This window comes from Salvelinus sp. IW2-2015, unplaced genomic scaffold, assembly GCF_002910315.2.
Source record: "Salvelinus sp. IW2-2015 unplaced genomic scaffold, ASM291031v2 Un_scaffold1805, whole genome shotgun sequence".
Lineage (NCBI taxonomy): Eukaryota > Metazoa > Chordata > Actinopteri > Salmoniformes > Salmonidae > Salvelinus > Salvelinus sp. IW2-2015.
Window position 1 is genome coordinate 201,826 of NW_019943178.1, and position 27,759 is coordinate 229,584.

The 27,759-nt window shown below is 44.7% G+C and overlaps 1 protein-coding gene and 1 pseudogene across 1 annotated transcript; one reads left to right on the forward strand and one right to left on the reverse strand.

Annotated features, from left to right (window-relative positions):
* Window positions 1-311: 311 nt before the first annotated feature.
* LOC112072036 (ras-like protein family member 11A-like) lies at window positions 312-4,311 on the reverse strand. The gene is made up of 5 exons (XM_024139450.2): window positions 3,270-4,311; window positions 2,233-2,289; window positions 1,943-2,025; window positions 794-964; window positions 312-630 (listed from the first exon to the last, which is right to left on the reverse strand). The coding sequence occupies exons 1-5, from the start codon at window positions 3,418-3,420 to the stop codon at window positions 328-330; spliced, it is 765 nt and encodes a 254-aa protein (XP_023995218.1). The 5' UTR covers window positions 3,421-4,311; the 3' UTR covers window positions 312-327.
* Window positions 4,312-4,351: 40 nt separating this feature from the next.
* On the forward strand, window positions 4,352-26,007 carry LOC112072035 (ubiquitin carboxyl-terminal hydrolase 12-like; annotated as a pseudogene).
* Window positions 26,008-27,759: the final 1,752 nt, after the last annotated feature.

Genomic DNA, 27,759 nt, shown 5'->3' on the forward strand with positions numbered 1-27,759 from the left:
CAGTATTTCAGGCTCCTCTGTCACCATTGGTTAGACTGTCAGAATGGTATGTGATGTCAAAAGCCTCATAGCACACTGTTTTGTTGGAAGTCTTGGGCCTTGCTGTCTCTGTGCCATTCCTTCCACAAGGGGAACCTCTATCTTAATGTTCCATTCCAATCCAAAGAAATACAATAACCGTTGTTTCCCTCTTCTCACTGTTCCAATGAAATGCTCCATTTGAAAAAAATTGTTCCATTCATTATCATACAACGACATCACAGGAGAGTCAACTGGGCTCAATCCAGAATTCCAATTACAGAACCAGAACATTAAATCCCATCGTCATCACAAGGTGTTAGTGGAAGACTTTCCCTTAGAGGACAGCACCTGTCGAAATCTCCTCTTCAGCTCCTGCATGTTGGGGGACTTGGGCCGGGCCAGGTGCAGTCCCCCTCTCCTTTTCTCCCCGTTAACCCCGCCCAGCGCCCGGCTCACCTCGCCACAGAGGTGCAGGAAGGCGGCGTGGACCCCATCGTGGTTCTCCCTGGCAGACGCCTCAAAGTATGGCCCACCCAGAGAGGCTGCTAACGTCTCGCCCTCGTCAGCCGGCACCTGGCGGGCACGGAGGAGGTCGCTCTTGTTGCCTACCTGTGAGGAGAGGAGAGAAGGATTAGAGAAATGTTAAGGCAACATCCAGAAATACTTCCTGAAAAAAGGTTATCTATTTAGACACCAGTATGACAAGGACATACCTGGAGACTTAAATAATAATAAAAACATCAATCTCCTGTAATATAACAGTCAAACCCACCAGTATAACAGGTATGTTCCCTGCAGGGTGGATGCGTCTGACGTGCTGGTAGAGAGGCTGTATGGTTCTATAACTGCTGTGGTCGGTGATGGAGAACACCAGGACGTATCCATCAGCCCAGTAGATAGACCTGTTGATCTGCTCCTGACAATATAGCCCCTCTGCATCGTCCTTGGGGGGGGGGGAAATAGAGCATGTCACATCTGTCTGTCTCGAATACTCAAAACCCACTGGACTGATGTAGACAGTGATGCTTTCATCTGCCCTCCTACACTAGTCTATTTATTAGTGTTATTGTGAGAAGCCTGCTTATGGTTATTATTCTGAGATTATGGAGAACACAGACAGAACGCCCTCTTTACCTCAGATTGTAGTTTGTTTACAAAACCAGGCCTTTGAAGAGGTGGTTAGTTTTCAAAGTGAGTTTGATAAATGAATGGGAGACTCCCTTAGGGAGTCACTGAACTCTTCACAGCCACTACAGAGTAGAGAAAAATGACTGGGATATGCCCCGGTACTGGATGCAGGCTCATGTCCACAAAGGGTCTCAAAATAGGAGTGCTGATCAGGTCCTAACCTGCCCATATAATCTCATTCATTGTGATCTAAAAGGGTGTAACTGATCCTAGATCAGCACTCTACTCAGAGGCTTTATAGGGGCCCTGGTCTACTGTAACATGATATATTCTTACTGATAATGAAGAATGGAAAATGAGGAGATGTTTCCACTTGTTATATCCAGACCTGGGTCAAATACATACATAGGCTACTGTATGTCAAATACTTTTTGCGATTGAACCAATACAATGGAATAGTCAAAGTGCTGTCTGTGTGAGAACATCCTAAAGAAGGAGGTTAGAAGACCTCTATCCCAAGGGAGACTTGGCATGTAATTTAAAGTATTTGACATTTGAAAGTATTTGACCCCACGTCTGGTTAGATAGACCCCTAGGCTGTAGCGAGGAGCAGCAGTTACCTTTAGACTAGAGACACCGGGGCGTTCCAAATGATACCCTAATCCCATTGTAGTGCACTTCTTCTGACCAGTGCACATAAGAATCTGGAGAAAAGTATTGCACTGTATAGAGAATCGGGTGCCATTTTGGGACACTTCATTATGTGCTTAGAGAGAGAGAGAGAGAGACCTACCTGTAGAGAGACACAGGGTGTGTCCTGAACCTGCAGTGAGACCTGTTCTCCATCTAGATTGATCTTTCTGGAGTAAAGGGCCCCTGGAAAACAGAGATTAGCAACGCGCATGATGGATAGATATGCAACAAATGAATGATGATGCAACACATTAGGATGCCTTGTACTGACTGGTTGTTTTTAAACACAGGAGGCTATAGTAAACTAGTGTGTGGCTATTTCAACATTTTTACAATGTGAAATGACAGATATTATATGAGTGTGCACTGTGAGAATGATACAAATCCTACCTGTGTTTGCCTCATAGTCCCCAATAAACCTCTTGGTCAGGAACCTGACTATCAAAGCTGTGAACAAAACAACGAGATGAATAGTCTCCAGTGAGTAACACCTTGAGAATAATACTGCAGGCGACATATCTTTCATTGTTGACATAAGAGAATACTGCAGGCGACATATCTTTCATTGTTGACATACGAGAATACTGCAGGCGACATATCTTTCATTGTTGACATACGAGAATAGTGCAGGCGACATATCTTTCATTGTTGACATAAGAGAATACTGCAGGCTACATATCTTTCATAGTTGACATGGCCTGCTCCTTAGGTGGTATAGACCAGCTTCCCATCAGTCTGTCTGCATCCAGACACAAATTGGCCCTATTCCCTACATAGGGGTTTAGTTAAAAGTAGTGCACTATGGGCCCTGGTCAATTGTAGTGCACTATATAGGGAATCGCTGGTGACACTGTTTACCACAAGTTATCCAACTGGCACACCAGACAGTGTGTAGCCTAGAGGCCTGTCCTACAGAGTACAGACATAGCCGAATACAATATCTAAGTCACTTGTGTCAAACTCATTCCACCGAGGGCCAAGTGGCTGCGGGTTTTCGCTCCTCCCTTGTACTTGATTGACGAATTAAGGTCACTAATGTGTAAAGAACTCCCCTCACCTGGTTGTCTAGTTTTTAATTGAAATGAAAAAATAAATGAAAAAACACCCGCAGACAACAGACCCTCCATGGAATGAGTTTCACACCCCTGATAGGTGGAAATATGAATAGGTACAATTTGTTTAAAAATCGGCATGGATTGTCTGCATAATAAAAGGATTTGTAGCCAATCCGTTTGACAAACTAATGCAAATTAATTATTTTCATTCTAGCCTTCATTCTCTATTTGCATAGGAAAATTACTTATAGGCCTAAAATTTATAACTTTATTTATATATACACACACAAACTTTCACATTGATTCTTGTTTTCAGATTCCAAAAGTGCGCTGCAGCGCACTTCTCAAAAAGTTATTAACCATGTCCCCTACCTGTTTTCCCGACGTTGCTCGCTCCCAAAACCACAATCTTGACGTTTTTGTTGGGCACGCAGTCTAGAACGGGATACTCCGGTATTGGAACTAGCAGAAAGTTGCTAGAACCACTATTCATTGTTCTCGGTGGGTCGACAAGAAGACGCATTTAGAAGCCCCTTGTGAGTCCAGTCTGGGAAAGCCGTTCCTCTTTCTCCTCGTCCCCCCCAACTGCTAAAATATTCCACTGTCTCTCGATGCACCCGATCTCGATAAGAACAGAAATTATAATCGTCTCCTCTGGCTGCTACTTCGAAACAATCATGCCTACCGTTTGAAGATCCCTTGCATTGAGTGCTAAACAAATTGACATAATCAAGTTTCTTTTGGCGCCCATGGTCCTAGACCGTTAGGCTATCCGATTGTAGATTGTATCTTTGGAACCGTTATTTCACATAGGATAAATAGAGACAGAGCACCGAACGGTCATATAAACCACGAAGGGCAGACAAGTCAATCCCGCCACTTCCCGAGCCCGCAGCAGTTGTTAGTCAAGTGAGAGAAGAGTCAGACAAACCGGGGTGGGATGAGAGAGAATGGGGCGTGAATGAGTAGCCTAGCATAGATTTGCTGACAGCACAACCCCTACAAATCGCTGACCTGTTAGCATCTGGCCATTTTATCTGTTTAGGATAGGCAAGCATAATGGTGCATATGATATCATTCCTGGGGGTCTTTTCCCCAATTTATTAGCCTACATTTCAAGACAGTCAAATAGGATTCAATGAGTAAACTGAATCAATTGTTGGAATTGAAGGCGAAAAGCAAACTATTTTAGGAAATAGGCCTACAGAGTAATTTAGTTCAACCAACCATTTCCACTATTTGACGGGTTGCCTCTGTTCTTTGTGACCATGCAGTGGTAGGCTAAACTACAATTTAGTTTGCTATAATTTATTATTTGCGCGACGACCGGTCAATTATAATCCATCCACTTTAATCTGCGAGCCTCGTTCTCGCCTCATAATTGCTGAGCCCAGAAACTGGCCTATGAGTAAACAGTGTACGTCTGGGGAGCAGTGCACGGTGCATCAACCAGCCAGCGACACTCCCTCATCCCCAAACTGGACGGAGTAAGGTCTCCCCGGAACTCCCACAGCCGTAGCGGCTGTCAACGTTTTAAAATTGGGTTTCGGTCCAATAATATGGAAAAAGACGGATGGAAATACTGATGACAGTCCGAAAGATCGCCTCGATTTGTACGATGGTACGGTATTTTTCTGTTTACAATCTGTTCTTTCCTATGCGATGATGTTCTCCTTGCAGCTAGCTAATTGGCTAATGCTAGCTAACAGGACATGACTGAGGTTTTCCAGAAAGTTGGCTAGTTATGCAGCTAGCTAACGTACCTAGCTAGAGCTCTATAGAGAAACAAACATTTAATAAATAGTTGGCTGTAATTGATACATTTAGTTGTTGAATTTCAAGAGGGTAAAGTATCACCACCGATAGAATAACCAGTATATTTAGGATCACTATACTACACGGGCTTGTTCTGAAGTGAAGGTGGACGAACAAGTATCTAGTTAAGCTAACAAGCTAGCTAGCAAATAGCCTAGCCACGAGATGACGCTAGCTAGTTATCAATAATACAAAGTTGTCTTGACAGTTACTTGGCGAACTATGTAGCTTTCGCAGTCATCGTAGGCGTTTTATTTGATCAAATCGTTTAGAACCTAGTTAGCTACTGGTAACGTTAGTGAAATCATATTGCTCAACCTTTCAACTTCAACTAACTAAATTGTAGATGGCCGGCTAGCTACTACTGAACATATGCTTGCCAACAACATTCCTCTGGCTAGTTAACACGATTTTAACATAGCTAGTTAGCTGAGTTCAACAAGTTAGCTATTATTTTTAAAAGGTATCAATGCAACGTTGCAGAGGTCAGAGGGAGTTAAAGGAGCTACACGGGCTATCTGGCATTGGCTGTGTAGTATTTACTGTGATAGGGCATTCATGTTTCTTGCACTTTGCAGAGCTGTTGTGAAGGAAGTTGACATGGAAGTGAGTTTGTGTTTATACAGGACCTCCCACCCCCATCTACGGTTAACCAGTCAGCTTGTCACGTCAATGTGGAACTATACAGAGCCCTCCGCATTGTTACAACATTTTAGAGGCGCACTGCGATGCGGTACAGCGCTCAAATTGGCATCTGTGTGCCTCTGGAGGCTCCGCTATTGCGTCACACCATCCATATGGCTGCTCCGACCACCTCACAGATCAAGTATAAATTGGCTCTTATATCAACCTGAGCGGCGGTGCACTGGGATATGGCCCGTGACGTGAACGGCCAAAAGCGACGAGGGAGGAGCGTCCTTCTCAAATAGAACAGTAATCTGCGCTGCTGGGTCATGTTGTCAACAATGCAGCATGGTACATCATTCAGAAACATGCTATATCAATATTCCATAAAATGTGTGCGAATTTTCAAACTACACTGATCAAAAATTAAAGCAACATGCAACAATTTCGAAGAGTTTACTGAGTTACAGTTCATATAAATCGATTGAAATAAATTCATTGGGCCCTAATTTATGGATATCACATGACTGGGAATAAAGACATTTTTTTTTTTTTTAAACAGGTAGGCCAGTTGAGAACAAGTTCTCATTTACAACTGCGACCTGGCCAAGATAAAGAAAAGCAGTGCGACACAAACAACACAGAGTTACACATGGGATAAACAAACGTACAGTCAATAACACAATAGAAAAATCTGTAAACAGTGTGCAAATGAAGTAAGGAGGTAAGGCAATAAATGGGCCAATGGTGGCGAAGTAATTACAATATAGCAATTAACACTGGAGTGAAAGATGTGCAAGTAGAAATACTGGTGTCCAAAGAGCAGAAAAACAAATATGGGGATGAGGTAGGTAGTTGGTTGGATGGGCTATTTACAGATGGGCTGTGTACAGCTGCAGCGATCGGTCAGCTGCTCTTACAGCTGATGCTTAATGTTAGTGAGGGAGATATGTCTCCAACTTCAGTGATTTTTGCAATTCGTTCCAGTCATTGGCAGCAGAGAACTGGAAGGACAGGCAGCCAAAGGAGGTGTTGGCTTTGGGGATGACCAGTGAAATATACCTGCTGGAGCGTGTGCTACGGGTGGGTGTTGCTATGGTGACCAGTGAGCTGAGATAAGGCGGTGCTTTACCTAGCAAAGACTTATAGATGACCTGGAGCCAGTGGGTTTGGCAACGAATATTTAGCAAGGACCAGCTATCAAGAGCATACAGGTCGCAGTGGTGGGTAGTATATGGGGCTTTGGTGACAAAACGGATGGCACTGTGATAGACTGCATCCAATTTGCTAGTAGAGTGTTGGAGGCTATTTTGTAAATGACATCGCCGAAGTCGAGGATCGGTAGGATAGTCAGTTTTACAGGGGTATGTTTGGCAGAGTGAGTCTTTGATGCGAAATAGGAAACCTATTCTAGATTTAATTTTGGATTGGAGATGTTTAATGTGAGCCTGGAAGGAGAGTTTACAGTCTAACCAGAGACCTAGGTATTTATAGTTGTCCACATATTCTAAGTCAGAACCGTCCAGAGTAGTGATGCTAGTCGGGTGGGCAGGTGCGGGCAGCGATCGGTTGAAGAGCATGCGTTTCGTTTTACTAGCATTTAAGAGCAGTTGGAGGCCACGGTTGGTCACAGATACCTTTTTTTTTTTAAGTAGGGGTGTGGATCAGAAAACCAGTCAGGATCTGGTGTCACCACCCTTTGCTTCATGCCGCGCAACACCTCCTTTGCATGGAGTTGATCAGGCTGTTGATTGTGGAATGTTGTCCCACTCCTCTTCAATGGCTGTGTGTAGTTGCTGGAGTGTGGCGGGAACTGGAACACGCTGTCGTACACATCAATCCAGAACATCCCAAACATGCTCAATGGGTGACATGTCTGGTGAGTATGCAGGCTATGGAAGAACTGGGACATTTTCAGTTTCCAGGAATTGTGTATAGATCTTTGCGACATGGGGCCGTGTATTATCATGCTGAAACGTGAGGTGATGGCGGTGAATTAATGGCACAGCTAAGGGCCTCAGGATCTCCTTACGGTATCTCTGTACATTCAAAATGCCATCGAGAAAATGAAATTGTGGTTGTTGTCCATAGCTTATCCCCATACCATAACCCCACCACCACCATGCGTCACTCTGTTCATAACATTGACAAACCGCTCGCCCACACTACGCCATCTGCCCGGTACAGTTAAAACCGGGATTCATCCGCAAAGAGCACACTTCTACAGCGTGTTCCATCGAAGGTGTGCATTTGCCCAGTGAAGACGGTTACGACGCAGAACTGCAGTTAGGTGAAGACCCTGGTGAGGACGATGAGCTTCCCTGAGACGTTTTCTGACCGTTTGTGCAGAAACTCTTCGGTTGTGCAAATCCGCAGTTTTATCAGCTGCCCGGGTGGCTGGTCTCAGATGATCCCACAGGTGAAGAAGCCCGATGTTGAGGTCCAGTGCTGGCGTGGTTGTACGTGTTCTGCGGTTATGAGGCCGGTTGGATGTACTGCCAAATTCTCTAAAACGACATTGGATGCGGCTTATGGTAAAGAAATTAACGTTAAATTCTCTGGCAACAGCTCTAGTAGACATTCCGGCAGTCAGTATGCCAATTGCACGCTCCCTCAAAACTTGAGACATCTATGGCATTGTGTTATGTGACAAAACTGCACATTTTAGAGTGGCCTTTTATTGTCCCCAGCACAAGGTGCACCTGTGTAATGATCATGCTGTTTAATCAGCTTCTTGATATGTCACACCTGTTAGGTGGATGGATTATCTTGGCAAAGGAGAAATGCTCACTAACAGGGATGTGCAGAGAATTTGAGAGGCTTTTTGTGCGTATGGAACATTTCTGGGATCTTTTATTTCAGCCCATGAAACATGGGACCAACACTTTACATGTTGCCTTTTATATTTTTACTCAGTTTTCATTGGGAAGGCAGATTAAGCATTTTTACGTTTGCGTGTGAACACTGAATCCTAATTACTCCACGTGATTAATATAGCCTAGGCTACGTCACTTATGTTTTGTGCCAGAACGGGGCAGCTGGCTCACGCCTGGGAGGCAGCCTGGTTCCAAAACGAATGTAATCACTTTTGACCCTGTGCAAACTCCTCCCATAGGCGTAACCAGGGCCAGAAAATCTAATCCCCTCAATGCTTGTTAGCTTGAGTTTAATTGGTTTACGTAGCTATCAGCTCAATTCTATGGAATGGCAGAATGCTGGTTGGCTGTATCTTTCCAGAATACCTGGAGAGACATTCCACACGAAATGCAACTCAACCAGTTTCCTCCCGTCTCTCTGTCTAAACATCAGTTGCCAGGCAACGAGACACCAGAGTGCCACCCTCAGTTTGTTTTATAATCACATTGTCAGGGCTTCCCACATTTGACAAACAAGTGACGGTTTGTTTGTTTACGTCGACTCCCATGTCACTGGCAAAGAAGTACATTGTCCGGTGACAGATTAAGTCAGAACTGTAATTTGGCTGAGAGGAATGAAGGATATCAGGGAGAATTCTCCCACACAGCCTTTTTTTTTAATTTAGAGTGTACGCTGAGGGGGTTAGCTAACCAGTTTACCCGTGTGTGTGTGTGTGTGTGTGTGTGTGGCCTGTCGTCCGTCTGTCTCTGCATCTTCTACATCTGTACATCTATGGAATCATCACAGACAGACAGAGAGACACCGATTATTTTGTCATTCAATCAGCTGTTGCCATTCCTATATGATGATGATGCTATAGACTCTAGAGCATGCTAATGCATACATAGTACATGTGTAATGATGAATAAGTACAATGGGAACCAACCACGGCGATAGATATCTGTTCCATTATGGCATCAGAACGCTGTCACAATCTAGTATTCCATCTATCTCTCTATGGGACCACACCTTCTGTCCCAACATGATACTGGACTAGTGGAGGCCCAGGCAGATGGTGCACTTCATACCCTGTAAAAGCATTACATAATGGTTGTGAAATATTTTTGCACATCGCAAAGATAATTTAGGGGGTCAAATGGGGTGGGGATACACTTGAGCTGTTTGTAGCGCTGGCCGAAGAGAATATACCTAGGCTACGTCCCAATAAGTATACTAGCATACTACGTTCAATCCAAGCATACTAACTTCTTAGATGTGCCATACTCAGGGGTCAGATAGCCTAGTTAGATTCACCCGTTGTCCCAATATGCATACTTAATAGCCTATAATGCTTGAAAAGTTTAATTTGAAAAATTACAGCGTCTGCTTGGCCGGCCTAGAATACGGCCTGGATTACAGCGTCTGCTTGGCCGGCCTGGAATACGGCCTGGATTACAGTGTCTGCTTGGCCGGCCTAGAATACGGCCTGGAGTTAGAGGTGTCCTGCTTGCTTTGGGGCCGGCCTGGATGTAACAGAGTGATCTGGCTTGGCCCGGCTGGATTAAGCAGTGTCTGCTTGGGGCCGGTGTGCCAGTAGAAGTAGCGGCCTGGATTACAGGTCTGTGGCCGTGCTTGGCCGTGTAGGCCTTGGCGCTAGAATACGGCCTGGATTACAGCCGTTCTGCTTGGCCGGCCTGGAATAGCGGTCCTGGAATAACGTGGTCCTGCTTGGCCGGCCGAATACGGCTATTACAGTTGGTCCTGCTGTGGCCGCCTGGATTACAGTGTCCTGCTTGGCCGGCCTGGATTAACAGTGGTCTGCTTGGCGGCCTGTGCCGTGGATTACAGTGTCTGCTTGGCCGGCGCTGGAATGACGGCCTGGGATTAACAGTGTCCTGCTTGGCCGGCCCTGGAAATGTGATAGTCTGGTAGGCCGATGGATTACATGCTGTAGCCTGATTGCGCCGGCCTAGATTAGCGGCCTGGATATAGCAGTGGTCTTGCTTGGCCGGCCGTGGATTACAGTGGTCTGCCTGGCCGGCCTGGAAACGATATACGGCGCTTGGAATTACAGCGTCTGCTTGGCCGGCCTGGAATACGGCCTGGATTACAGTGTCTGCTTGGCCGGCCTGGATTACAGTGTCTGCTTGGCCGGCCTGGAATACGGCCTGGATTACAGTGTCTGCTTGCTAAAATCAATGTACATGTAATACTTACTTTCTCTTCCAGGGCGCCAATGCCTCTGCTTTGGAGAAGGAGATTGGACCAGAACAGTTTCCCGTTAATGAACACTACTTTGGATTGGTCAACGTAAGTACCGACACAACAAGATTAACAATAGCTACTGGTCAAAGTTTCCCAGCATGCACTTGCACAAACACAATATTTACCAATCGTTACAGTACCATGGTAACACTTTTGCCAACAATCATAACACAAGACTTATCACGTGCTTTCTCTCTCCTCTCCTCTGTCTCTCTTCCTCTTTCCTCTGCCTCTCCTCGATCTCTGTCTCTCTTCCTCTTTCCTCTCCTCTCTCCTCGATCTCTGTCTCTCTTCCTCTTTCCTCTCCTCTCTCCTCGATCTGTCTCTCTTTCCTCTGCCTCTCCTCTCTCCTCGATCTCTGTCTCTCTTTCCTCTGCCTCTCCTCTCTCCTCGATCTCTGTCTCTCTTCCTCTCCCCCAGTTTGGGAACACCTGCTACTGTAACTCGGTGCTGCAGGCCCTCTACTTCTGCCGTCCATTCAGGGAGAAGGTCCTGGCCTACAAGGTCCAGCCCAGACGTAAAGAGTCACTGCTCACCTGTCTTTCTGACCTCTTCAACAGGTAAAGGGACAGAATATTCTGAACTCTCAGCTCTGCTCCTATCCTCTTGTGTGAACACATTTTAAAGGGCGCTTGGAACCCAAAATAGGTAACGGGGGGAAAAAGGCCAGCACTCACTTGGATATAAGATGCAATACATTTTTTGCAGCATCGCCACGCAGAAGAAGAAGGTGGGAGTCATTCCTCCGAAGAAGTTCATCTCACGACTGAGGAAAGAAAATGGTAAGAGGAGGAAGGAGTGATGGGGGAGGGGAGGGAGGAAGGAGTGATGGGGGGGATGGGGAGGAGGGAGGAGTGATGGATGGAGGGGGGAGGGAGGGAGGGAGGAGTGATGGGAGGGAAGGAAGGAGTGATGGAGGAGGGAGGAAGGAGTGATGGAGGAGGAGGAAGGAGTGATGGAGGAAGGAGTGATGGAGGAGGGAGGAAGGAGTGATGGAGGAAGGAGTGATGGAGGAAGGAGTGATGGGGGAGGGAGGAAGGAGTGATGGAGGAAGGAGTGATGGGGAGGGGGGGAGGAGTGATGAGGGAGTGATGGAGTGATGGAGGGAGGAAGGAGTGATGGGGAAGGAGTGATGGGGGAGGGAGGAAGGAGTGATGGGGGGGGGGAAGGAGTGATGGAGGGAGGTTGATGGGGAAGGGGGAAGGAGTGATGGGGGAGAAGGAGGGGAGGGGGAGGGAGAAAAATGTATCTATAAGGAAAATGTATAATTAGGATGGTTCAGAACTCTTCTTTCTTTATCACTCCCTCCAGAGTTGTTTGACAACTACATGCAACAGGATGCCCATGAGTTCTCAACTACCTCCTCAACACTATCGCTGACCGCTGGCAGGAGGAGGAGAGAGCCAGGAGAGACAGCAGAATGGAAAACTGTTGCAGAACGAGGAGGAGGAGTTGGGGGCAGCAGCGGGACGGGAGGAGGACAGGGTGAGGAGGGAGAAGACGCAGCAGACCTGGGTCCACGAGAATCTTCCAGGGAACCCTAACAAACGAGACGCGCTGCCTCAACTGTGAAGCTGTAAGTGAGGGAGATCCAAGATGAAGGCTGTTAATAGGGTGATGAATGGGGCAGGGAGCTGTAATGGAGGCCAGGCTATGCCAGTTACCAAATACTATACTGTGATGGGCAGATCCAAGATGGAGACAGTTATTGCATTTGAAATAAAGGAAATGAATAGGCCCAGAAGCTCTAATGGATGTCTGCTTGTGCCAGATTTCGAATGCTTTTAATGGGAGAAGGAGAGCCAAAATGGAGACGTTATTGGATTTGAAATGCCGGAAATCAATGGGGCCAGGAGCTGTTTCCTGATACTGTACCGTGTTTAGAGTTAATGTAACCAGTGTCCTGTCTGTGTCCAGGTGAGCAGTAAAGACGAAGACTTCCTGGACCTGTCTGTAGATGTTGAGCAGAACACCTCCATCACACACTGTCTCAGTGTGTGTGTGTGTGTGTGGTGTGTGTGTGTGTGTGTGTGTGTGTGTGTGTGTGTGTGTGTGTGTGTGTGTGTGTGTGTGTGTGTGTGTGTGTGTGTGTGTGTGTGTGTGTGTGTGTGTGTGGTGTGTGTGTGTGTGATGGTGTGGTGTGTGTGTGTGTGTGTGTGTGTGTGTGTGTGGCACACCTGGACCACAAAGTTGTGTTCAATTGGAGAAAGTGTTAGTGAAATTGGTTACTCCGTGCGTGAGGTCACTGTTTCTTCTCTCCACAGGGGTTTCAGCAACACAGAGACACTGTGTAGTGAATACAAGTACTACTGTGAACAGTGTCGGAGTAAACAGGAAGCACAGAAAAGGTGAGCTGGCTGGTCTAAAAAATGGATTTAGACAGCAGTTGGATTTGACATAGATGATGATGATGATGACGAAGGCCTGGAGTTTTCCATGGTGGTAAATACAGGCTAACACTACAAAAATGGCCGCTGTTGTTGCTAGGAGAAATGGTCTGTTTTGAAAAGTGCATTATGGTTTTTACTCTGATGCTGCAGAGTGAGTCGTGTAGTTAGTCAGCTCTGAATACCAACTGGCTGACGTACTAACTGTAGCTTGGCCTGGTACGTGTTCAGATGTTAAGTGGACTTGATCATCTCTGTTAGTGTATTTTATTAGGATCTCCATTGTGAAGGCAGCAGCTACTCTTCCTGGGGTCCACTTGAAACATAATACAGAACACTAATAGACCAGAAGAGCTCAAGGACAGAACTACATACGTTTAAAAATGGCTCACAGCCTACATATCAATACATGCACACAAGCCATCTAGGTCAAATAAGGGAGAGGCGTGTGAGCGATGCTGTGTATCTTGAGTTGAATAATTAAACACTCCAACTAAGGGCCCCATACATCCCAGCCCAGGCCTCTACTCCCCCCTAAAAAGCCCACTTCATTTGGGCGGTGCAGGAATGGAAAGGCTGTAGTACCTTGTGTACAGCGTCAGCTGCGCACAATCTGCCGTTTCCCAGATGCAGACCGGGGTATCGCTCCGCCATCCTGTAGGAACACATGACTGTGTTCTATATTATTAGAAATCAGATGCATGTGATGATCCTGGTGCTCCGTCTGCAGACCTTTAACCCCTAACATTAACACACATAGTTTATATATTTTAGTCATTAGGAAGATGCTCTTATCCAGAGTGACTTACTTACAGGAGCAATTCGTGTCAAGTGTCTTGCTCAAGGGCACATCAGCAGATTTTTCATGTAGTTTGCTCTGGCATTCGAACCGGCAACCTTTAGGTTTCTGGCTCAACACTCTTAACCGCTAGGCTAGCTGCCACACTACTAACGGTAACATTGTTGCTGGTTGTTGTTATTAGGATGCGTGTGAAGAAGCTGCCTATGATCCTGGCCTTACATCTGAAGAGGTTTAAATACATGGACCAGCTGCAGCGTTATACCAAGCTGTCCTATCGCGTCGTCTTCCCTTTGGAGCTTCGCCTCTTCAACACCTCAGGAGACGCCACCAACCCCGACCGCATGTACGATCTGGTCGCCGTGGTCGTCCACTGTGGAAGGTAAAGAGAGTGTGTGTGTGTCTCTCTCTCTCTGGTAACTTGAACAGACATATACGTACAGATTGATAGACATGCACAGTCTTTTGTGATAACTCTATAACGGGTATGTCTGTGTTCCTCTCTGTCTGCCGTGGTCCACGCCGTGGTCATTAACCCCTGTCTAAAATTTGTATACTAACTATACCCCGTAATGACATCACTATACCCCGTAATGACATCACTATACCCCGTAATGACATCACTATACCCCATAATGACATCACTATACCCCATAATGACATCACTATACCCCATAATGACAAAAAGAAAACAGGTTATTAGAAATAAAAAACAGAAATATCTACGTAGTTATTCATAAGAGTCAATACATGTTAGAATCCCCTTTGGCAGTGATTACAGCTGTGAGTCTTTCTGGGTAAGTCTAAGAGCTTTCCACACCTGGACTATACAATATTTGCACATGATTGTTTTTAACATTCTTCATTTTTATTTTTTTATTTTTTTACCGTTATTTTACCAGGTAAGTTGACTGAGAACACGTTCTCATTTGCAGCAACGACCTGGGGAATAGTTACAGGGGAGAGGAGGGGGATGAATGAGCCAATTGTAAACTGGGGATTATTAGGTGACCATGATGGTTTGAGGGCCAGATTGGGAATTTAGCCAGGACACCGGGGTTAACACCCCTACTCTTACGATAAGTGCCATGGGATCTTTAATGACCTCAGAGAGTCAGGACACCCGTTTAACGTCCCATCCGAAAGACGGCACCCTACACAGGGCAGTGTCCCCAATCACTGCCCTGGGGCATTGGGATATTTTTGTTTTGTTTTAGACCAGAGGAAAGAGTGCCTCCTACTGGCCCTCCAACACCACTTCCAGCAGCATCTGGTCTCCCATCCAGGGACTGACCAGGACCAACCCTGCTTAGCTTCAGAAGCAAGCCAGCAGTGGTATGCAGGGTGGTATGCTGCTTCATCATCGGTCGAGTTGGTTGTTGATCATAACACATTGTATTCAGGGCATAAAATGTATTTCTTTGTCACATTTTTTTGTAGTATCAATCAATCAATAAATCAAATGTATTCATAAAGCCCTTCTTACATCAGCTGATGTCACAAAGTGCTGTACAGAAACCCAGCCTAAAACCCCAGACAGCAAGCAATGCAGGTGTAGAAGCACGGTGGCTYGGAAAAACTCCCTAGAAAGGCCAGAACCTAGGAAGAAACCTAGAGAGGAACCAGGCTATGAGGGGTGGCCAGTCCTCTTCTGGCTGTGCCGGGTGGAGATTATAACAGAAGATGGCCATGATGTTCAAATGTTCATAGATGACCAGCAGGGTCAAATAATAATAATCACAGTGGTTGTAGAAGGTGCAACAGGTCAGCACCTCAGGAGTAAATGTCAGTTGGCTTTTCATAGCCGANAAAGGCCAGAACCTAGGAAGAAACCTAGAGAGGAACCAGGCTATGAGGGGTGGCCAGTCCTCTTCTGGCTGTGCCGGGTGGAGATTATAACAGAAGATGGCCATGATGTTCAAATGTTCATAGATGACCAGCAGGGTCAAATAATAATAATCACAGTGGTTGTAGAAGGTGCAACAGGTCAGCACCTCAGGAGTAAATGTCAGTTGGCTTTTCATAGCCGATCATTCAGAGAGGCTCTACCGCTCCTGCGGTCTCTAGAGAGTTGAAAACAGCAGGTCTGGGACAGGTAGCACAAACAGGTCAGGGTTCCATAGCCTCAGTATTACTTTAGTGCCTTATTGCAAACAGGATGCATGTTTTGGAATATTTGTATTCTGTACAGGCTTCACTCTGTTAATTAGGTTAGTATTGTGGAGTAACTGCAATGTTGTTGATCCATCCTCAGTGTTCTCTTATCACAGCCATTCAACTCTGTAGCTGGTTTAAAGTCACCACTGGCCTCATGGTGAAATCCCTGAGCGGTTTATTCAGGACTCCTGTATCTTTGTAGTACCTGGGTGTATAGATACACAACTGGAATTAATAACTTCACAATACTCAAAGGGATATTCAATGTCAGTTTTTTTTATTTTATTTATATTTTTAATCTACCAATGGGTTCCCTTCTTTGCGAGGCATTGTAAAATCTCCCTGGTGTTTGTGGTTGAATCTGTGTTTGAAATTCACTGCTCGACTGAGGGATCTTTAGGTAATTGTATGTGTGTGGGGTACAGAGATGAGGTAGTCATTCAAAAAATCATGTTAAACACTATTTCAATTTCTGTGACTTGTTAAGCTAATTTTACTACTTGAGTTATTTAGGCTTGCCATTTACAAAGTAGTTGAATACTTGACTCAATACATTTCAGTTTTCATTTGTTAATAATTTGTAAACGAAAAAAATCCACTGACATTGTTTGTAGGCCAGTGACACAAAATCTAAATTGAATGAATTTTAAATTCAGGCTGTAACATAAAACGTGTGAAAAGTCAAGGGGTGTGAATACTTTCCTCTCTCTGTCCACAGTGGTCCAAACCGTGGTCATTACATCACCATAGTGAAGAGTCATGGGTTCTGGCTACTGTTTGATGATGACATCGTAGAGGTAAGGAGGGATTAACCTCTTCAATAATATATCTCTCCCACCCTCTATTTCTCTCTCTCTCCCCCTCTCTATTTCTCTCTCTTTCCCACCACCCTCTATTTCTCTCTCTCTCTCTATTTCTCTCTTTCTCTTTCTCTCTCTCTGCCCTCTCTATTTCTCTCTTTCTTCCCCCCTTCTATTTCCTCTCTCCCCGCTTCTATTTCTTCTCCCTCTCCCCCCTCATATTTCCTTCCCTTTCCCCCCTCTATTTCTCTCCCTCCCCCTCTATTTCTCTTCTCCTCCCCCTATTTCCCCCCCCTCTATTTCTCTCTCTCTTTCTCCTTCCTCTCCCCCTCTCTATTTCTCTCTCGCTCTCCCCCTCATCTATTTCTTCTTTCCTCTCCCCCTCTCTATTTCTCTCTCTCCCCCTCTCTATTTCTCTTTCGCTCTTCCCCTCTCTATTTCTCTCCCCATCTATTTCTCTCTCTCTATTTCTCTCTATTTCTCTCTCGCTCTCCCACCCTCTTTCTTTCTTAAATCTAATATTAGTCTATAGTACACCCATGTAACACTCAAACTGGGTTTTCAAATTATGGTTTAACACTAAAAGCACAGATGACGTATTTTGGACATCATGTGAATTTCAAAAATGGTAATATCTCTGCCATTTATGTCATGTCCCCCTCGGTCCTTGACTTCCTAAATAAATCTTTAACTTCTTACGGCTGAAATCTCGCTAACGGGATCAATATGACAACAGCCAGTGGAAGTGAAGGGCTCCAAATTCAAACAACAGAAATCGCATAATAAAAATTCCTCAAACATACAAGTATTTTACACCATTTTAAAGATAAAGTTGTTGTTAATCCCACCACAGTGTCCGATTTCAAAAAGGCTTTACGACGAAAGCACACCAAACGATTATGTTAGGTCAGCAACTAGTCACAGAAAAACACAGCCATTTTTCCAGCCAAAGAGAGGAGTTACAAAAAGCAGAAATGGAGATAAAATGAATCACTAACCTTTGATGATCTTCATCAGATGACACTCATAGGACTTCATGTTACACAATACATGGATGTTTTCTTCGATAAAGTTCATATTTATATCCAAAAATCTCAGTTTACATTGGCGCATTATGGTCAGTAATGTTTTGCTTCGAAAACATCCGGTGATTTTTGCAGAGAGCCACATCAATTTACAGAAATACTCATCATAAATGTTGATGAAAATACAAGTGTTATACATGGAATTATAGATCCACTTCTCCTTAATGCAACCGCTGCGTCAGATTTGATTTTTTTTTTACGGATAAAGCACACCATGCAATAATCTGAGTACGGCGCTCAGACACAAAAACAAGCCATACAGGTACCCGCCATGTTGTGGAGTCAACAGAAGTCAGAAATAGCATTAGAAATATTCACTTACCTTTGATGATCTTCATCAATGCACTCCCAGGAATCCCAGTTCCACAATAAATGTTTGTTTTGTTCGATAAAGTCCATAATTTATGTCCAAATTCCTCCTTTTTGTTCGCACATTTATGTCACAAATCCAAATTCATGAGGCGCGAGCACTAGGTCCAGACGAAAAGTCAAAAAGTTCCGTTACAGTTCGTAGAAACATGTCAAACGATGTATTGAATCAATCTTTAGGAAGTTTTTAACATAAATCTTCAATAATGTTTCAACCGGAGAATTCCTTTGTCTTTAGAAATGCAATGGAACGCAGCTAACTCTCACGGGAGCGCGCGAGACTGAGCTCATGGCACTCTGCCAGACCTCTGGTTGAAACAGCTCTCATTCCTTCCTCCTTCACAGTAGAAGCCTCAAACAAGGTTCTAATGACTGTTGACATCTAGTGGAAGCCTTAGGAAGTGCAATCGGACCAAATTTCCACTGTATCTTGGATAGGCAAAGAGTTAGTATCTTGGATAGGCAAACCTCAGATTTTCCACTACCTCGTTGGATTTTTTCTCAGGTTTTTGCCTGCCATATGAGTTCTGTTATACTCACAGACATCATTCAAACAGTTTTAGAAACTTCAGAGTTTTTTTTTATCCAAATCTACCAATAATATGCATATCTTAGCTTCTGGGCCTGAGTAGCAGGCAGTTTACTCTGGGCACCTCTGGGCAAGCTACTCAATACTGCCCCCCATCCATAAGAAGTTTTAACAAACTAACGTTGGTAGAATTTTGATATCACAAACTGCAGTTTTAGGATGACGTCAAATCCCCCCCCCCCCTACAATTCCTTCACCTGACAGTTGGCTGCATCTGACAATGGCCCATCGAAACTACAACATAACTAAATGGAAACTAATTTCACACACACAATAATAGCTGTAGCCTTAAGGCAATAATAAATGGACAATATTATCAATTGCCTTGTGAAGGAAGAGACTGCAGAGCAGCGTGGGTAATTGACAAAGAAAAAAAATCTACTTTTTTCAAATGATCTTACAGAGGTTCATGCTGGTCGTTTTCTATTGAAAGTTGGATTCTAAAGTTTCAAAAACACCTACATTTGTCAAACGACTCTTAAAATTGAGCAGATCGGCTCCATTTCATAATATCACTTTTGTCGAATTACCACAATTCCATGCGTTCCATACTTGAGCTCTCGTGGCACCATATAGCCTACGCTACTAAGCACAGCCTAGTAACATGATAAAACTTAAAATATGCTGTTCTGTTCTTTTGAAATCCTTTTTCTTTAATAATGTTTCCTAAGACCTGCCTTTAAAAGGGGCTCACGAGTGGGGCAGCGGTCTAGGCACTGCATCTCAGTACTAGAGGCGTCACTACAGACCCTGGTTCGATTCCAGGCTGTATCACATCTGGCTGTGATTGGGAGTCCCATAGGGTGGCGTCGTTAGGGTTTGGCTGAGGTAGGCTGTCATTGTAAATAAGGATTTGTGCTTAACTGACTTGCCTAGTTAAATAAAACGAGATAATTAATTTTCTTTGTGCTGGTGTAGAACACTGAAGTGTTTTTCCCCCCTCGTTTCTACATAGAGCCTATTGTAACAAACGATTGAAATTGCTATTGTGTTCTTTGAAATGTGTTTCGTATTCTATTGTTACCTAAGACCTTCATAAACACAACCAAATTATTATTATTGCGATAGCCTATATTGAATGTATTTATTAGGCCGTTAGAATGTTGACGCCCCAAAGGCGTGAACTGGGATGACTTGAGACCCGGCCATTTCCGGTGTTAAAGATGGGGTTTGCCAGAGGCAAGCAAAACACAGTGGTAAAATAAACTGTTGTTTTTACGGATCGGCCAAGGCAATAACTGTCTCTGCAGGCGCCTCCAATAATGATGTGTTGTCAACATCTGACACAATACATCACTTCCACACTCCTAGTGTAAACCATTAGATCTCAGATTCTACTAACTCATTCACAGCATCCATACAGACCCGTCAGGTATTCCAGGCTGCAAGTCCCCCCCCCACCCCCCCCCCCCCCCCCCCCCCCCCCCCCCCCCCCCCCCCCCCCCCCCCCCCCCCCCCCCCCCCCCCCCCCCCACACACACACACACTTTCTACCAGACCTGGGTTCGAGTACTATTTGCAATCATATTCAAATACTTTATCTGGGCTTGAATATGCTGCCTGGCACAAATGGAACCAATTAAATGGCACACCTGGCACCCCAGGCAGGCTAGAGAAGACACTAGGAAGTTTTGTAAGATGTCTCTCACACAGTCATAGCACAGGATTAACTACCTCACCCCTGTTAGGAAAGTGGAAGCAGGCCACTCTCCTGTGTCTGTTGAACTGCTTCAGCCCCTGTAGAAAGTGAAGCAGGCCTACTCTGTGTCTGTTGAACTGCTTTACCCCCTGTAGAAAGTGAAGCAGGCCTACTCTGTGTCTGATGAAGTGCTTTCACCCCCGGTAGAAAGTGAGCAGCCTACTCTGTGTCTGTTGAAACTGCTTCACCCCTGTAGAAAGTGAAGCAGGCCCTACTCTGTGTCGTTGAAGTGCTTTCACCCCCGGTAGAAAGTGAAGCAGGCCTACTCTGTGTCTGTTGAAGTGCTTTCAGCCCCTGTAGAAAGTGAAGCAGGCCTACTCTGTGTCGTGTGTTGAACTGCTTCACCCCCTGTAGAAAGTGAAGCAGGCCTACTCTGTGTCTGTTGAAGTGCTTTCAGCCCCTGTAGAAAGATGAAGCAGGCCTACTCTGTGTCTGTTGAACTGCTTTACCCCCTGTAGAAAGTGAAGCAGGCCACTCTGTGTCTGTTTGAACTGCTTCACCCCCTGTAGAAAGGTAAGCAGGCCTACTCTGTGTCTGTTGAAGTGCTTTCACCCCCGGTAGAAAGTGAAAGCAGGACTACTCTGTGTCTGTTGATGTGCTTTCAGCCCCCTGTAGAAAGTGAAGCAGGCCTACTCTGTGTCTGTTGAACTGCTTCACCCCCTGTAGAAAGTGAGAGCAGCCTACTCTGTGTCTGTTGAAGTGCTTTCAGCCCCTGTAGAAAGTGAAGCAGGCCTACTCTGTTGTCTGTTGAACTGCTTCACCCCTGTAGAAAGTGAAGCAGGCCTACTCTGTGTCTGTTGAAGTGCTTATTTCACGCCCCTGTAGAAGTGAAGCAGGCCTACTCTGTGTCTGTTGAACTGCTTCACCCCCTGTAGAAAGTGAAGCAGGCCTACTCTGTGTCTGTTGAAGTGCTTTCAGCCCAGATCAAATTGTAAAAAGTCCACGCAGAGCCATGTACGTTGCATTCGGAAAGTCTTCAGACCCCTTTTATACATTTTGTTATGTTACAGTCTTATTTTAAAATGTATTACATCTTTTTTTTCTCATCAATCTACACAATACCCCATAATGACAAAGCGAAAAAAGGTTTTTAGATTTTTTTTGCTAATTTATTAAAAATAATTAACAAACCTTATTTACACAAGTATTCCGACCCTTTGCAATGAGACTCAAAATTGAGCTCAGGTGCATCATGTTTCCATTGGTTATCCTTGAGATGTTTCTACAACTTGATTGGAGTCCACCTGTGGTAAATTCAACTGATTGGACATGATTTGGAAAGGCACACACTTGTCTATGTAAGGTCCCACAGTTGACTGAAAACCAAACGATGAGGTCGAAGGAATTGTCCATAGAGCTCCGAGACAGGATTGTGTCGAGGCACAGATCTGGGGAAGGTTACCAAAAAATTTCTGCAGCATTGAAGGTCCCCAAGAACACAGTGGCCTCCATCATTCTTAAGTGGAAGAAGTTTGGAACCACCAAGACTCTTCCTAGAGCTGGCCGCCCGGACAAACTGAGCAATCGGGGGAGAAGGGCCTTGGTCGGGGAGGTGACCAATGGTCACTCTGACAGAGCTCCAGAGTTCCTCTGTGGAGATGGGATAACCTTCCAGAAGGACAACCATCTCTGCAGCACTCCACTAATCAGGCCTTTATGGTAGAGTGGCCAGACGGAAGCCACTCCTCAGTAAAAGGCACATGGCAGCCCGCTTGGAGTTTGTCAAAAGGCACTGTGGTCTGATGAAGCCAAGATTGAACTCTTTGGTCTGAATGCCAAGCGTCACGTCTGGAGGAAACCTGGCACCAAACAGTAGTTTATGGCTCTGTTTTAAATGTACCTGCAGTGGTATGTTATAGTCATCGAGGGGCCTGCTTTTTCCATTCGGTGTAGACGCTTCCAATAGGCACAGCTCTAGGATCAGCTTACTCGGTTTACCCAGAATTAGAGGGGAGAATTCAAAACTGATCAAAGATCAGTGTCTAGGGGTTTTTCCACTATGGGACAGAGTCCCATCTGAACAACTGGTGGACGTGCAGGATCTGGCTGAGTGATGGAGTTTCCGCTGGGCTTGGTAACATGTTAACTCCAAGACACTGGTCTCGGATCAGGTTTTCCCTTTGAATGGTTAAGGTTTAGGGTCAGTAGGCCGATCCTAGATCCAGTGTTTCCCCTATATGCATTTAGCAGCAGCGCACCGCCACTGCAAAGGAAAAAGAAGAAAAAAATCAATGTGTGATTTTTATTTGTTATTTTTTGGGGGGGGGGGGGGGGGMGGTAAAACGTTTTCAGTGTAAACTGAAACAACTAAATCCAGATATTAAGTATGTAGAAAATATAATGGAGCTATATCGTTTTTAAATAAGAATCTTTGAGAACTAACAATCACCAAAATAAAAACTAGACAGGAGAATCAAAATGTCATGGCATGGGGCCCCCATTTATTTTATGTTTAGTCACTCGGATAAGAACACGGCATAAGCAATCCCAAAATGTGTAGAATTTCAGGAAATTAGCTTCAAAACAGCAACATTTTGTCTCTGCGGCTAAGAGGGCCACTAAAACCGTGCCATTGGCCACGCCCCTACCACGTCCCCCCCATCCCCTCCTCACTAACTTTGCCACCGCTACTGAAAAAAATCATAGGGGAAACACTGCTAGATCTGCAGCTAAGGGGAAACTTGGAACGGGTTGAATAGTAGACTTTGCTTCTCTTTATTTTCTCTCCTCTTTCCCCTGTTTATCCTCCCTCCCCCTCTTCTTTCCCCTGTCTCTTTCCCCTGTTTCTCCTCCTCCCTCCCCCTCTTCTTTCCCCTGTCTCTTTCCCCTGTTTCTCCTCCTCCCTCCCCCTCTTCTTTCGCCTGTCTCTTTCCCCTGTTTCTCCTCCTCCCTCCCCCTCTTCTTTGTCGTTTGGCTGGCACTGAAACTGGAGAGCTAGTAAACATTGTGGCCTCACTACTCTAGCCCCACAATTGGTAGAAGCACTAGCTATTTATTCTGGTCTTTTCATTGAGGTTTGTATCCACATGTTTCACCTAGAGCTGGGACGGTGAAGCGAGGAAAAAAATTAAAAATAAAATGTGGTGCACATTAATGTTATGAAGTTGTCTTTCGATTTATCGTTATCGCATCAATTCAGGCAAGTTATCGCGATATGGATTATTGTCCATATCGCCCAGCCCTAGTTTTACCATGAACATTATACTATTCTTAAAGAGTTCCAAAATGACCAGTAACACAGAACACAGTAGAAAGACGGGGGTCTCTTTTAACATGGGGCCCTGGAGAGAAGTAGTGACCTATATACATGCTGAACTACAGTGCATTCTGAAAGTATTCAGATCCCATGACTTTCTCTACATTTTGTTACGTTACAGACTTATTCTGGAATGTATTACATTTATGGGGGGGACTATCTACACAATACCCCATAATGATAAAGCAAAAAGAGTTTATTTAAAATGTAAAAGATTGAAATATCACCTTTGATAAGACCCTTTACTCGGTACTTTGTTAAAGCACTTTTGGCAGTGATTACAGCATTGAGTCATTTTTGTATGACGCTACAAGTTTGGCACACCTGTATTTGGGGAGTTTCTCCCATTCTTCTCTGCAGATCCTCTCAAGCTCTGTCTGGTTGGATGGGGAGCTTTGCTGTACAGCTATTTTCAGGTCTCCAGAGATGTTCGATCGGGTTCAAGTCCGGGCTCTGGCTGGTCCACTCAAAGACATTCAGAGACTTGTCCCGAAGCCACTCCTGCGTTGTCTTTGCTGGGTGCTCAGGGTCATTGTCCTGTAGGAAGGTGAACCTTCTCTCCAGTCTGAGGTCCTGAGCACTCTGGAGAAGGTTTTCATCAAGGATCTCTCTGTACTTTGCAAGAAACAAGATTCTCTGGTCTGATGAAACCAAGATTGAACTCTTTGGCCTGAATGCCAAGTGTTACGTCTGGAGGAAACCTGGCCCCATCCCTACGGTGAAGCATGGTGGTGGCAGCATCATGCTGTGGGGATGTTTTTCAGCGGCAGGGACTGGGAGGCTAGTTAGGATCGAGGGAAAGATGAATGGAGCAAAGTACTGAAAGATCGTTGAAAACCTGCTCCAGAGAGCTCAGGACCTCAGACTGGGGTGAAGGTTCACCTTCCAACAGGACAATGACCATAAGCACACAGCCAAGACAACGCAGGAGTGGCTTCAGGACAAGTCTCTGAATGTCCTTGAGTGGCCCAGCCAGAGCCTGAACTTGAACCCGATCGATCGTCTCTGGAGAGACCTGAAAATCGCTGTGCGGCAACACTCCCCATCCAACCTGACAGAGGTTTAGAGGATCTGCAGAGAATGAGAGAGAATCACCAAATACAGGTGTGCCAATCTTGTAGCGTCATACCCAAGACTCGAGGCTGTAATAGCTACCAGGTGCTTCAACAAAGTACTGAGTAAAGGGTGTTGAATACTTATGTAAATGTTATATTTCAATATTGTTTAAAAATAAATAATACATTTGCAATAAAAAAAATAACCTGGTTTTGCTTTGTCATTATTGTGTGTAGATTGATGATGAAAAAAGAAATGAATACATTTTAAAATAAGGGTGTCCCGTAACAAAATGCGGAAAAAGTCAAGGGGTCTCAATACTTTCCGAATGCACTGGTGAATTATATACAGGGCATTCGGAAAGTATATATGGTGAACTAATATATATGGTGAACTAATATATATGGTGAACTAATATATATGAACTAATATATATGGTGAACTAATATATATGGTGAACTAATATATATGGTGAACTAATATATATGGTGAACTATATGTCGCGTCTGTCTCGTGCCAGAAGAAAACAACATATGGTGAATAATGGGTCATGGAAGGGCGTCTGTTGTCCTTCTCTCATCTTAAACTCCTCCCTCTTTTTATCTTCTCCAACTTTTCTAGAAAATCGACGCCCAGGCGATCGAGGAGTTCTACGGTCTAACGTCGGACATTTCCAAGAACTCTGAGTCCGGTTACATCCTGTTCTACCAGTCCCGGGACTGAACCAGCCAATGCGATTTGGACTCAGCATAGGGAGGGGCTTGGGCTGCCACAGGCCCCGCCCATCCCACCATCTGTTATAAATATTCAGGCTTTACAGCAGAGCTTTGCACTGTGGAGCGCCAGGAGGATGGATGGAGGGTCTTCAGCAGACAGGAGCCAACGATGGCCGAGCAACCCATCAGTGTGACAGGATATGACTTCATTGGAGAAGAAGATCAGCGATCAGGGATCGTTATGCTTCGTCATAGTCATCATCATCCTAGTCAAGATCGTCCTGATGGTCTCTCTCTCTATGGTTTGACGGTAGATTAGAAAATATGTTGGCTTGGCTAGCTCGCCGCTTACATAGCGTGTTGTCATTACTGGTGTCCTTGTCATACATAGTGCCACTGCGGTGGTGTTAAACAGCAGTTTGGTAGGATGAAAAGTAGATCTGCCATTTTCAGAAATGTTCTCCTTTTCTTTGTCGGTTGGTTTGGTTGGAGAGTGGGGTGGAGAGAAGAGTTTGGTCCCTTTTTGCAGCTCAGCAGGCCAGATCTGGCTGTGTTATATTATGGTTTGGATGCCAAAAGCTGCACGTAATATCTGTTTTTAAAGGGACACGTGTGCTCTCTAGCCCCCCCCCCCCCCCACCCCACTCTCTCTGGCAACAACAGCAAACTACACCACACACACCCTACAAAAACGCCTGCCAACCATGTGTGTATGTTGTATGTCTCCTAATCAAGCAAGTTCCTCATTGGTGTCAATGGCAGTGTTTCAAATGGCACCCTATTTATTTATCTAGTGCACTCCAAACGTAGTGCACTAGATATGGAGTAGGTCCTCATTTAGCTCCTCCACTTCCTGTCACCTGATCTCAACCTTCCAATCAGAGCCTGATGTAGACAGATGTTTATTTTCTTCTTTGAACGCACAAGTTAACCAAACATAGCTGTTGTTTGGTAATGTTAAATATGTGTTACACTGCCAGTTGGAGTAACTAACTTCACTCTTTATAGTCTACGTCCCAATATCTATACTAGCACACTGCTAAGTAGTATGCTAGTGCAGATTTTGGACAGAACCGATTTCTCTCAACAGAGAGCAAACTGGAATATGGCCCACTATTCATAAAGCTTCTCAGAGTAGGATGTGCTAATCGAGTATTGTTTGGCCATGTAGATCATAACCAATCAGATTTCTATGGACAAGGACCTGATCCTAGATCACAGGTTTTATGAAATATAGCTCTGACATGGGAGGTGTTTTATATATTAAATTAGCTAGGACTAGAGTGGGTCCTGTGTTAAGTGAATGTACAGTAAGGAACTGGCTGCTCATTGGTTGGCCCGTACACAGGGCCTGGGGTTTTTCACCTATCCTGACCAGTACTAGTTATACTTGCATCCCAAATGGCACCCTATTCTCTCGTAGTGCACTATTTTGTTTAACTTTGGCTCGTAGGGTCTCATAGGCGCATTTGGAGTGTGGTAGAGTTAAACTCATTAACTTAGGCCTATTGTAGACCTATCTACCTAGTAAAACACTAGTACACCCTCTAGCCTATAGGCTACTATCTACCTAGTAAACACTAGTAACACTCCTCTAGCCTATAGGTACTATCTACCTAGTAACACTAGTACACTCTAGCCTATAGGCTACTATCTACCTAGTAAACACTAGTACACTCTAGACTATAGGCTACTATCTACCTAGTAAACACTAGTACACTCCTCTAGCCTATAGGCTACTATCTACCTAGTAAACACTAGTACACTCTAGACTATAGGCTACTATCTACCTAGTAAACACTAGTACACTCCTAGCCTATAGGCTACTATCTACCTAGTAAACACTAGTACACTCTAGACTATAGGCTACTATCTACCTAGTAACACTAGTACACTCCTCTAGCCTATAGGCTACTATCTACCTAGTAAACACTAGTACACTCTAGCCTACAGGCTACTATCTACCTAGTAAACACTAGTACACTCCTCTAGCCTATAGGCTACTATCTACCTAGTAAACACTAGTACACTCCTCTAGCCTATAGGCTACTATCTACCTAGTAACACACTAGTACACTCTCTAGCTATAGGCTACATCTACCTAGTAAACATAGTACACTCCTCTAGCCTATAGGCTACTATCTACCTAGTAAACACTAGTACATCCTCTAGCCTATAGGCTACTATCTACCTAGTAAAACACTAGTACACCCTCTAGACTATAGGCTACTATCTACCTAGTAAACACTAGTACACTTCTAGACTATAGGCTACTATCTACCTAGTAAACACTAGTACACTCCTAGCCTATAGGCACTATCTACCTAGTAAACACTAGTACACCTCCTCTAGCCTATAGGCTACTATCTACCTAGTAAACACTAGTACA

Bases quoted from the DNA above. Each gene is read 5' to 3' on its own strand.
- LOC112072036 (XM_024139450.2), bottom strand. From the start codon at position 3,420: ATGCGTCTTCTTGTCGACCCACCGAGAACAATGAATAGTGGTTCTAGC. The intron at 2,290-3,269 runs GTAGGGGACATG...TTTTGTTCACAG, and splicing joins GAGCAACGTCGGGAAAACAG to CTTTGATAGTCAGGTTCCTG. The intron at 631-793 runs GTGGGTTTGACT...CTCTCCTCACAG, and splicing joins GGAACATACCTGTTATACTG to GTAGGCAACAAGAGCGACCT.